This window comes from Tachyglossus aculeatus, chromosome 1, assembly GCF_015852505.1.
Source record: "Tachyglossus aculeatus isolate mTacAcu1 chromosome 1, mTacAcu1.pri, whole genome shotgun sequence".
NCBI classification, from domain to species: domain Eukaryota; kingdom Metazoa; phylum Chordata; class Mammalia; order Monotremata; family Tachyglossidae; genus Tachyglossus; species Tachyglossus aculeatus.
The window spans coordinates 128,130,291-128,143,493 of record NC_052066.1 but is presented as its reverse complement, the minus strand read 5'-3'; the positions used below and the strand labels follow the sequence as shown (position 1 = coordinate 128,143,493).

The 13,203-nt window shown below is 40.6% G+C and overlaps 1 protein-coding gene and 1 non-coding gene across 2 annotated transcripts in view; both read right to left on the bottom strand.

Annotated features, from left to right (window-relative positions):
• EYS (eyes shut homolog) overlaps nt 1–13,203 on the bottom strand; it is a 136,539-nt gene that overhangs the window by 32,019 nt on the left and 91,317 nt on the right. Inside the window, exon 7 of the mRNA XM_038745845.1 lies at nt 1,376–1,535. Within this exon, the coding sequence (XP_038601773.1) occupies nt 1,376–1,535 (160 nt within the window). The remainder of the gene's footprint in view (nt 1–1,375; nt 1,536–13,203) is intronic.
• On the bottom strand, nt 1,049–1,186 carry LOC119936908. Its single transcript, XR_005453876.1, has one exon. It is a non-coding gene; the product is annotated as a small nucleolar RNA SNORA7 (small nucleolar RNA).

Genomic DNA, 13,203 nt, shown 5'->3' with positions numbered 1-13,203 from the left:
TGGGACAACTTGATCACCTTGTAACCTTCCCCAGCGCTTAGAACAGTGCTTTGCACATAGTAAGCACTTAACAAATGCCATCATCATCATAATTACTATTATTATGTCCTCTGGGACACATTACTAGGATATTTAAACCACCGAGTCCTTGGAACCCTTGGCCAAGATCTTAGGTCACCCTCAATGCAAAAGGGACCTCTTTGGGAGATTGAATCATTTCCTTCTTACCCTGCTTGAAGTAGAAATTGGCCATACCCAAACCTACTTCAGGGACAGGAATCAGAGAAGGAGACACAGTCAAGCTACACTTGGCACTGTGCCCCCTTTTCTCCTCTCAATTGGAAAACTGGATTTCATACATTCAATCGTATATATTATTCTCTGTACTAAGTGCTTGGGAAAGTACAACAATAAACAATGACATTCCCTGCCTATAACAAGCTCACAGTATAGAGTGGGAGAAACAGACATCAACACAAATAAATAAAATTACAGATAAATGCAAAAGTGCTGTGGGCCTGAGAAGGGAGCCGGGGGAAGAGCAAAGGGAGCAAGTCAGAGAAAATGTGGTTTACACATTTCTGGTGGACGTAAATGTTGCATTATAATCTAACAGAGATCAAAGACAACCTGATGTGAAATTGAAGAAAATCCCATATTTTATCTTCACTCATTATCGTCCCACCCAAATCCTGTCTCTCAACAGTGGCAACTACTGTTTGGAGCAAAAGTGGGAAAACTGTCTTCCTTGACAATCATGTTCATGTTTAGGAAAGCTCCATTTAACAGCCAAAATATTTCCTGTCAATCAATCATATTTCTTGTCTTGTCTTATGCTGTCAAGTCATTTCCTACCCATAGCAACACGAGGGACACATCTTTCCCAGAACATCCTGCTCTCCATCTGCAATCATTCTGGTAGTATATCCATAGTTTTCTTGGTAAAAATATGGAAGTCATTTACCATCGTCTCCTTCCGTACAGTAAACTTGAGTCTCCACCCTCGACTCTCTCCCCTGCTGCTTCTGCCCAGCACAGGTGAGTTTTGACTTGTAGCAGATTGCCTTCTATTCGCTAGCCACTGGTCAAGCTAGGAATGGAATGGGTATGCCTCTGCTTGACTCTCCCTCCCATAGCTGAGACTGGTAGAGTACTGGAAATGCTCCAGATGCAATCCTGAGAGGGGAATCATACTTACTGAGTGCTCATTGTGTGTAGAACACTGTACCAAGTGCTTACAAGACACAACATAGCACAGTTGGTAGAACTCATTGAATGAATGAATGATGAAAAAATGTACTGCTGCTTGAAAACATATGTGTGTGTATATATATATATATATATATATATCTTGCACAATGAGAGCTGTGATTACCTGTGAAATCCAATGGGCACACACATTCAAATGGCAGACTTTGTTTGAATTTACTGACATCAACGCAAGTTCCACCATTGATGCATTTGTCTGGATAAATTAAACAGGAATTTTCTGCAGTCTGACAGAAATCCCCCGTCCAGCCTGGAGCACAGAGACACTGAAAAAAAAAAAAAGAGGAAGGGATAAAATGATTAAAACTCTCACTTGCATAAAGGAGATGACAAAACATGAAATACCACTTATTTTGCAATTGTTATCTTCCTTCCTATGCTTATTTCTTCTTCCCAGGAAAACTGCTTTAAAACCCTCATAAGTCACTTTGCATTGTACTCTCTCCAATTCTATCAAGACTTCCGTGGATTAGTGTTCTTCAATCCCCTACAACTCTCTTGTTCAATCCTATCATAGGCAATTTAATAATTTATTTAAAATAATAGTTTACATATATAGTGAATTATAACATGAAAAAACATCTCAAATGTCGTTTCTGGACTAGACCAATGGCTCATCTATTTAAGGACTCTCTTTGCCGGCAAATTTCTAGGTTTTGATGAGTAAAAATAATCAGACTCAACAAACCCAGGAAAAAAAAATGGTAAGGTTTTGTGGATTTGATCAATTGTGAAGATTCTTAGTGAGATACCAGGAGTACAAATTGTACCTACCTTGTAGCAAACTTTCCCAAGGTCATGGCAAAGAGATAATTGCAATGTAGGGCACAGTGTCCTGTTTTCTGACTTCAGTTTAAGCAAATTGTAAGAGGTTAAATAATGTTGTAAGGAAAGCAATGAAAATGATTCAATGGTTGATTAATAGATCCTATGAGGAAATGCTAACAAAACTGAATTTGGCTAAGAGAAACAGAGACAATTTTAGAATCTAGGACTTATGAAGAGACAGGGTACATCTTGCTTGAGTGCTATGATTATTCTTTATAATAATAATAATAGTAGTGATATTTGTTGAACGTTCACTATGTTTCAAGTATGTGCTAAGCACTGGGGTAAATATGATTGTCAGGTACAGAACCTTTCCCACATTGGTCTTCCTGGGTACTCTAAGCCCATTGTGGCCAGGGATTGTCTTTCTTTATTGTTGTATTTTACTTTTCAAGTGCTTAGTACAGTGCTCTGTATATGGTAAGCACTCAATAAATACCATTGAATGAATGAAGGAGTACAGGTATTTAATCCACATTTTACAGGTATGTTTGCAGACTTGGCACATGGCTAAATTCCATAGATTTTATTAGAACCTGTGTCTTCTGACAATTCTATAAAATTAATCTAAATTTACAGATGAATATCTTCATGTTTGGAGAACTCCAGGGGTCATTTTAGGGATGGCTTTACAAAGCAATTATGCTCTTTCTCAAGTCTTCTAAGACTTAATTTTGGTACTCCTAGTGAAGAGCGGGTAGGAGGATGGGCCAAGGTGGAATTGTTTTAAGGAAAATTATGGACTTTGAAACAAACAAATAAAGCAAGGCACGTTTTCTTTAAGGAGCAGTCTAGAAGCAGGAAATCAACTACTGAAACTTTGCAGTCATTTTCAAGTATATTTATGATTCTATTCTCAATCAATCAATCAATCGTATTTATTGAGCACTTACTGTGTGCAGAGCACTGTACTAAGCGCTTGGGAAGTACAAGTTGGCAACATATAGACACAGTCCCTACCCAACAGTGGGCTCACAGTCTAGAAGGGGGAGACAGAGAACAAAACCAAACCCATTAACAAAATAAAATAAATAGAGCAACCAAGGTTCTAGGGTATGTCATCAGTTTAGACAAGGTTTAAAAGTCTATGCAGGATTTAACACTGTTCAAAAAGATCAAGCAGATATAAAGCATAGTTTGATATGAAATTCTGTTTTAAGTCAATTACTGTAATTGGTAGAATAGGACTATTACGCCAAAGAACTTTGATGTAACGGACAACAAGTATAGTATAAAGGCTGGGGGGATATGCCTGTCGCTACTGTTCATTGTTATCTAAAAGGACAACCCAGACAGCTCGGGTTGGGGACTTTCTTTGGGGATGCCCATGCTCATCCCAAACCATACTTGGCTGCTCACTGTCCTCTAAAGGCAGCCCTGGTTGTGAGACCTCTTAGCCGGGGACACCTGCGCCAGTTCAGCCTGTTAAGGACCTGAACACTGAATGGTACTGATCACCCCCGACAGGAAATTCTCAATGCCCCTGGGCTGAGGGCTTAAATAGTGTCAGAGATCTCATGCCCCTGATTTAAGAGCTTAACTGAAGGAGGATTATTTACTATTAATGTTTTTCTGTATGCTAATAAATATTTTCTTACTGTGATATTGAATATCATGGTTTATTCCATTGGTAAAGCTGTCACAAACCCCCTTATTCCTAATTGACTCTATTGGAATGTAATAATCAATATTGCTTTATCCCAGCAGTGGCTCCCCATTTGTGTATGTATGTCTCCCTCACGGATGATTACTCTCTTGAGCTTCTTTCTCTGCTTCCTCCCCGTGGCCGAGCAATGTTTCTCATTGGAGCCAGAGCTAGTTATTCTGCTCCTTCCCCTGCTAAATAATGTCACACACCCCAGAGAAAGAAAATGTACAAGAAAGAGGGAGAAGTGAATGTAAATCCTCCACTCCTACCCCAGTCCCCCTCCATCTTATGAAGTGGAACTCTCCAGGATCTTTAGTACTATTCCTTTTCCCTACAACATATTACCCCGAGTTCTGGGCTCAGGAGAAAGAGGGCATGCCCCAGTAACCCATGGGACATAAAGTTTCTTCTTGAGGGGCACAAATCACATTGGTTGCTATTCCTTAAGTGCTTTTCCACAATCCGTGCTCAAGCAAGGCTGGTCAGAAGGAGCTCCTGGCTCAGGGGAAGATACAGATAAAGACAGTGAAAATATCTATCTTGGCTCAGCTTTTACTTCTGTTTTCCTTTGTATATTTATCCCCTGGTCCATCCATCATGAAGCCATTCAAGGGGGCAGCATCACTCATCCCTGTGAGTCTATTCTCAGCCCTTAGCTAAGGGCTTGGCACATTGTCAGCATTTTATAAATTCCATTAAAAAAAATAAACTAAAGATGAGTTAGCTATGCCACAGCAGGACAGTGTTGAAAGCAGGCCAGCATCTAGGGTCCAAATCCAAACCCTAGTGTGCAGTCCCACAGGTTCCCTCTCTGCTTCTTCATACTGCCATCTTTCTTCCAGGACTGAGTTATGTTTCTCTTGCCATTCCCTTCTTCCCTGCGGAGCAGGTACTTGTAGATGGGGAAGGAGCATGGCCTGATTGATACGATTGATACGATAAATATGATCGATTGATTGATTGATTGATGTAAAGTACATGGGTTCTGTGATCAGAGGGCCTGGATTTTAATCCCAGCTCTACCACTTGCTCACTCTGGGCAAGTTACTAAACTCCGTACCCCTGTTTCCTCATAAACAAAATGGGGATTTTCTTCAAAATCATCAATCGTATTTATTGAGCGCTTACTATGTGCAGAGCACTGTACTAAGCGCTTGGGAAGTACAAATTGGCAACATATAGAGACAGTCCCTACCCAACAGTGGGCTCACAGTCTAAAAGATGTACTTCCTCTGTCATAAACTGGGAGCCCAGTGAGGGAGATTGTCTGACCTGATTATTTTTTCTATGGGCTAATGCTTAATACAATGATTGGCACATAGCAAGTGCTTAATAAACTCACTTTTATTTGTAGTAGGTATCAATAGTAGTATTCTTATTACCAGGCATGTGCAGCATCAGAGGGAGTGGGTGAGGGAACTTTTTGTCAGAGCTAGTCCTATTTTGCCCTTCTGATGCTGTACTTGTGTACACTGAGAAAAGAAGAGGATGCAAATAATGAGTCTAAGGTTTTCCTCATTTTTGTAGAGATAATTTTATATCAGAGAAGTAGCATGACAAAGGCTTGGGAGTCAGAAGCAGCTGGGCTCTAATTTCAGCTCCACCACATGTCTGCTGTGTGATCCTGGGAAAGTCAGTTAACTTCTCTGTTCCTCAGTTACCTCATCTGTAAAATAGGGATAAGACTGTGAGCCTTATTTGGGACAGGGACTGTATCTGACCTAACATATCAACCCCAGCACTTAAAACAGTGCTTGGCACATAGTAAGCACTGACAAATACTGGAATTAATATTATTCTTCTTATTATATACCCAGCATAACCAGAACAAGGTAAAATATGCTATGTGAAGTTCTAATAATGACTATTGGTGGTGAAAATGAAGATTCTTTTACCCCTTTCTTTAGTAAATTTTATATTAAAACATAATTACTGAAAACATGAAGGTAATTTTATTAGTTTTCTGAAGGTGATTGCAATGAACAAATAACAATTCCATTGATATAACAATAAACTAAATATTTTCTGATGCCATAGCTTCCCTGGTAAATAGAACTAATGTATTATCTATGTGATTATTGTATTGTATATATGTGATTATGCAATTTAGTCAATACCAAATTCAATGGAGAAGATGTAATCCTTGTTCTCATGTACACTTCTGTAATCATGGCATTGAATGAATTTCTTTATAGCTTGTTGGCTTGTTTCTCAAAGTATTTGTTATATTTTGGTGTAGTTGATTTCCTGGCTATAAATTTCAAAGTTGATAAACAGTTAAAATGAAAGTGTATTCAAGAACAGCTGAGTCATCATTTGCATATATGCTAAAACAAGCAACAGAAATTCAACTAATATAAACAAGATGAAACAAAAGCACATGATAACAGTGAAAAGAGTCACAAATGGAAAATATGCCCAGAAATGCAATATTTCTATAGAGGCAAATATTTTCTGTATTATTTGACTCCTCTTTTCCTTTGTGCATTTGTTAGTAGGGAAGATTTAGAATAGATGGCATTGTGTGAATATGATGCATAAATGGATAATCAGTGGGCTTTTGTAGGAAATATTGGCAACCAATGGCAACCAAGTTGAAAAAGGTGAACAAAAGGTAGAAGCTAACCATGCTTCCTATTTTCTTTGGAGTGGAAATGCAGGGCAAGGCATGTGCCATTTCAGCACAAGTGGTTTCAGGGTGGGGAGTGAAAAAAAAATCAAATGTGGAAGCTTATTTAAAAGGAGGTGATCCTTGCCAAATTGTAAGGCATTTTCCTTGTGTTCCTGAAAATGATGCACCTTTTTTCAAGGAATGGGAATATTGGGAATTTTGGATACCCAAACCAAAGTGATCAAAAAACAATTTTGGCAGTAATCTAGAAAATCTGGAAAAGCAGAAGTTGCCTGACAATGAACTTCAATATGTCACTTTACTGTGGAATCCTTGCCAAAATATACTTTTGGAGCGATGTGAAATAATTACAAACAGATGCCTAGGAACTAATTAAATTAGAGTTAACTTTGAGCCCAGCTTGGATGGAGGGACAGACTCAGGAGAAAAACAGTCAAATAAACTAGTGGTTGCAAAGTATCTTCACCAAGATGCAATTATTTCTGGTCAAGATGATTGTGAATAATGAAATGAGAGTGCCAGATACGAAGCAGGTAAAACACGGCAATTTTATAGGTTACACACGATTTCAGGTTTAACTAGACAACTGGACAGAGCGACCATGGATGAAATTTATGGAATCATCTAGGACCTTTCTAAAGTGGTATCTTCTGTACAGCATGTCATATTTTAATTCTGCTATTTGTCATTCGTAATCAACTTACAAACTTGCCAGTTATCAAGTGGTGAAGTGATGATGGATTGAGGAATCTGAAAAGTGATGAATTGGTATCTGAGGTAAATATGTAATTATCATATACTCTAGATCATTTAGCAGTTCCCCAAAAGCCAAATTCATGACTTTCTAAACTCCTTTTTGTCATGATTTTTTTAACCTTTTAAATGGTTCCCTCTCCTCAGCCACTTTATGTTTATGACAGAATTTATGGGCCTTAAAGGCTATTATTATTTTAATAGTACATCCACCTCCTGCTCTGCTATAAGAGGAGCACCCAGACGGTGATGATTTTTAGTGATCACTGATAAGGTGCTATTACTCCCACAGATGTGGAATGAATGACAATTTTCAATTTCCAGTCTCCGTTCAGAGTCTGTTTGTGGAAAACTTGTCTTGAACAATCAATAGAAAATGTGTTGTCTCAACTGATAAGTAGACATCATTTTCAGTAGACTCAGTTTCAGTGGCACAGGGGAGCTGTGTCTACTTGACTGAATCAGATAGAAAGGCAAAAGCTTGGCTCCAGCTGTTCCTATTTGGACTGGAACATGAATGATAAGCCTTATTGCCTTGAGGCAGTGGTGTTGGGCAATTCCATCTGGACTGTAGCATTGGACAGCGGAATTTCCATTATCTGAACTCTGACTTGGCTTAAAATATGAGATATTTGGAGCCATATCACTAACTGCTTGTGTCATTGCCTAGGTATTGCCCCACATCAATCAAAGGGTTCCACTATACAGATTGATCCTGTGTCTTAACACAATCCTGGATGTTTTTAGACAATTCCAGTAATTTTTACAAAATTCTACATATGTTCTGGATTTGGTTGGAGCTTTCCCAACTAAATTTATTAAACTTTTTTTGCACAGACCTTTAGCACGTCTGCTGAGTGACCTTCGGCAAGTCACTTAACTTCTCTGTGCCTCAGTCACCTCATCTGTAAAATAGGGATTAAGACTCTGAGCTCCATGTAGGACATGGATTATGTCCAACCTGATTACCTCATATCTACCCCAGTACTTAGAACACTTACATAGTAAGTGCTTAACAAATACCATTAAAACAGAAAGGTTAGACTTCTCTATTTAGATAAGACTATGCCAAGAACATGGTTATGTTTAGGTTTCATAGAATTAAGATTTCAAAATTAAGACAAGAAGCACAAGAAACAGCATGGTCTTGTGGAAAGACTATGTACAAAGGTGTCGGAGAACCTGGGTCTTAAACCGACCTCCACCACTTGTCTCTCTCATGACCTTGCCCAAGTCACTTAACTTCTCTGTGCTTTAGTTATCTCATCAATCATTCATTTTTATTGAGCATTTATTATGTGCAGAGAACTATATTAAACATTCATTCATTCATTCAATCGCATTTATTGAGCACTTACTGTGTGCAGAGCACTGTACTAAGCGCTTGGGAAGTACAAGTCAGCAACATATAGCAACATATAGTCAGCAACCTCCTCCAGGAGGCCTTCCAAGACTGAGCCTCCTCCTTCCTCTCCCCTTCATCCCCCTCTCCATTCCCCCGTCCTACCTCCTTCCCTTCCCCACAGCACCTGTATATATGTATATATGTTTGTACATATTTATTACTCTATTTATTTTACTTGTACATATCTATTCTATTTATTTTATTTTGTTAATATGTTTGGTTTTGTTCTCTGTCTCCCCCTTTTAGACTGTGAGCCCACTGGTGGGTAGGGACCGTCTCTGTACGTTGCCAACTTGTACTTCCCAAGCGCTTAGTACAGTGCTCTGCACACAGTAAGCGCTCAATAAATACGATTGATTGATTGATTGATATAGAGACGGTCCCTACTTTCATTCATTCAGTCATATTTATTGAGTGCTTACTGTTTTCAGAGCACTGTACTAAGCGCTTGGGAAGTAGAGCAGCAGTGTGGTGCAGTGGAAAAAGCATGGGCTTTGGAGTCACAGGTCATGGGTTCAAATCCCAGCTCCGCCAATTGTCAGCTGTGTGACTCTGGGCAAGTCACTTAGCTTCTCTGTGCCTGTTACATCATCTGTAAAATGGGGATTAAGACTGTGAGCCCCCTGTGGGACAACCTGATTACCTTGTAACCTCCACAGCACTTAGAACAGTGCTTTGCACATAGTAAGAGCTTAATAAATGCCATCATTATTATTATTATTACAAGTTGGCAACATATAGAGATGGTCCCTACACAACAACGGGTTCATAGTCTAGAAGAGGGAGACAGACAACAAAACAAAACATGTGGACAGGTGTTAGGTCATCAGAATAAATAAAAATAAAGCTAGATGCACATTATTAACAAAATAAATAGAATAGTAAATATGTACAAGTAAAATAGAGTAATAAATCTGTACAAACATATACACAGGTGCTGTGGGGAGGAGAAGGAGGTAGGACGGGGGGATGGAGAAGAGGAGAGAAAAAGGGGGCTCAGTCTGGGAAGGCCTCCTGGAGGAGGTGAGCTCTCAGTAGGGCTTTGAAGGGAGGAAGAGAGTTAGCTTGGCAGATGTTTAGAGGGAGGGCATTCCAGGCCAGGGGGAGGACGTGGGCCAGGGGTCAACCAGTGGGACAGGGGAGAACAAGGTACAGTGAGGAGGTTAGAGGCAGAGGAGCGGGGGGTGTGGGCTGGGCTGTAGAAGGAGAGAAGGGAGGTGAGGTAGGAGGGGGCGAAGTGATGGACAGCCTTGAAGCCGAGAGTGATGAGTTTTTGCTTGATGCGTAGGTTAACTGGCAGCCACCGGAGAGTTTTGAGGAGGGGAGTAACATGCCCAGAATGTTTCTGCACAAAGATGATCCGGGAAGCAGAGTGAATTATAGACTGAAGTGGGGCGAGACAGGAGGATGGGAGATCAGAGAGGAGGCTGATGCAGTAGTCCAGTCAGGATAGGATGAGAGATTGAACCAGCAAGGTAACAGTTTGGATGGAGAGGAAAGAACGGATCTTAGCGATGTTGCGGAGGTGAGACTGGCAGGTTTTGGTGATGGATTGGATGTGAGGGGTGAACGAGAGAGTGGAGTGGAGGATGACACCAAGTTTGCGAGCTTGTGTGATGGGAAGAATGGTAGTGCCATCTACAGTGACGGGAAAGGCAGGGAGAGGGCAGGGTTTGGGAGGGAAGATAAGTACAAGTTGGTAACATATAGAGATGGTCCCTACCCAACAACAGGCTCACAGTCTAAAAGGGGGAGACAGACAACAAAACAAAACATGTAGACAGGGGTCAAAATCGTCAGAACAAATAGAATTAAAGCTATATGCACATCATTAACCAAATAAATAGAATAGTAAATATGTACAAGTAAAATAGAGTAATAGATACACACAAGTGCTGTGGGGAGGGGAAGGAGGTAGGGCGTGGGGGTTGGGGAGGAGGAGAGGAAAAAGGGGGCTCAGTCTTGGGACTAAACACTTGGGAGAGTACAATATGACAGAGTTAGTAGACATGTTACCTACCCACAGTGAGCTTACAGTCTAGCGAGGAATACACACATTAATATGAATAAATTATAGGTATGTACATTAATGCTGTGGGGCTGAGGGAAGGGTAAATCAAGGGTGAGAATCCAAGTGCAAAGGTAAGAATCCAAGTGCAAGGGTAATGCAGAAGGGAGTCGGAGAAGAGGAAATGAGGGCCTAGTTGGGGAAGGCCTCAGAAGAGATGTGCCTTCATTAAGGCTTTTACGGTGGGGAGAATGATCTTCTGTCAGATATGAAGATGCAGGATGTTCCAGGCCAGGTTCCAGGACACAGGTGAGAGGTCGGCAGCAAAATAGACGAGGTTGAGGTACAGTGAGTAGGTTAGCATTAGAGGAGCACAGTATGCAGGTTGAGTTGTAGTCGGAAACCTCATGTGTAAAATGCAGATTAAGAGTATAAGCCCTAGGTGGAACAGGGCCTTTATCCAACCTGATTAACCTGTATCTACCTCAGCACTTAGTACAGTGCCTGGCATGCAGTAAACACTTAACAAATACTATTAAAAAAAAAACGGTATAGACTTTTTACCCCCATCTTCTCTCCCAGGCTTCCTTGTTCTACCACTCATGGAAATAGATGGGGTCTGAACATCCCAAAAGACCCCAAGGACTAGCCATTGAGATTTCACTAGTCACCCCAGGATGCTAAACTACAGGAAGTGGAATTCAATCTGTCAAAAGTTGAATCCATTTTTTGAAGAATTTGAAGAAACTATTACAATCTAGGCAGAATAATTTTGTAGTGATTTGTAGAATCAGAGGAAAAGGCCAATTTATACTGGGCATCAGGCAAGAATGAGATAGAAACCAAACAAAAAAAAAAGTAGTCTGACTTCCCAAGCGCTTAGTACAGTGCTCTGCACACAGTAAGCACTCAATAAATACAATTGATTGATTGACTGATTGCAAAACATTGGTTCATGAAGTATGGGCAGTATTCATGAAGATGTAATAGTGCCGAAGATGATTCAATAAAGAACCACAAGCAGGTTCAGTAAGATAGAGTAACTTCCACATGAGAAAATACTGAAAATCTTAGGACACAGTCTGGAAAGAAACAGTTAAAAAAAGGCATAATTGAAATTAAAAAAAAAAATTATTACAGAGACAAACCCTGGCATTTTAATAAATATCAATGGCTGCTTGTTTACACATCAACACAGACACCTGTTAATTTTTAAACATTCACCCACTTATTCTTAGGGACCCAGGGACACACATTCAGTCCAGCAGTTTTTAGGAATCACTAAAACTAGCAGATTAAACTGCCATAATAAAAATTATAGCTATGATATTTACTAAGCAGTTACAATGTGTCAAGCACCATCTTATTGCTGAGATAGACATAAATTGATTAGGTCAGACACAGTACCTGTCCCAAATGGGGCTTTAGCCTAAGTAGGAGGGAGAACAGAATTGAATCTCCATTTTACACTGGAGGAATCTGAGGCATAGAGAAGTTGAGTGTCTTTCCCAAGGCCACATATCAGTCAAATGGAAGAACTAAGATTGTAGAAGATATTCTCTCTTAAAACTCTTAAACCTTTCAGGCTTCACAATGTCCTCTCATTCCTTTTCCACTAATTACTCCATTCCTGATGTTCCTTTCCAGTGCTTCACCTCATCCCTTTCGCCCCTTTCCGCTGTCCCAGCCCCCCTCAGGTCACTCCTATCCAATCCCTAGCATTATCCCTTCCTCCCCACTCCACAACTCCAGCTCAAAATGGCCTGTGGTACCTCTGCTCCATCATGGGAAGGCTTCCCTGCATTCTTGACCTGTTCCTCTTTGCCATCACTGATGAAACTGTCTCTCCTGCTGCTGTCTCCCAAGGGAGCTTCATCTTTTACCACTCCCCAAAACTCACTGGGAAAGGGAGAGAAATCTGCTCCCTTCTTACTCCCCAATCCTGCTTTTGCACTTTCCCATCTGCCCTGCGTTTCTCTTTCCCTTCCTTTGAAGTCCTTATCATCCATCAGCCCACTCTAATTACTAGTTGTTGTCATCTATCACCTCCCAGACCCCACATCCAACTGTCTGAATCACTTTGCTCCCTTTCCCACTTTTAGTCTCTCTTTCTCCATCCCTACTCTGATCCTTGGAGGTTCAGTTTTCACACTGACCTTTCCACTGCCTGCTTCCTCTCATTCCTCAACACCACTGACCTCCCTTTCTGTCCCATGTCACCCACTTAGCAACTTGAAAATACATTAGATCACATCTCTACTATCTCAAATCTCCCAAATCTGAAATTCCACTCTTCAACCACAGGCTCCTGATCTGTGTTCTCCTCCATAAATCCTTTCCCTATGAATCTGCTCTGTCCTGAACAGAGATCTCCTATCCTTTGATCCCCTCCAATTTCTAAAGTCATCATGCTCCATTTGGTCTCCATACCTTACCTTCTCTTGATGTTGAAATCCAAGCTTCAAAATCACCTTCCCTACTGAACTCAGCTCCCTAACTCCCCTATTCCCTCTCATCTTGTACACCAATGCAAAGCCCTTGATCACCTCCAAAATACATTTCCCCAACTCTTCTACACAAGTTGCAGAAATACAGATTTCAGGCCAATCTATTTGTCGCCTGCTTTATCCTTTCTGCCTGGCAACATTTCTCCACCCTTT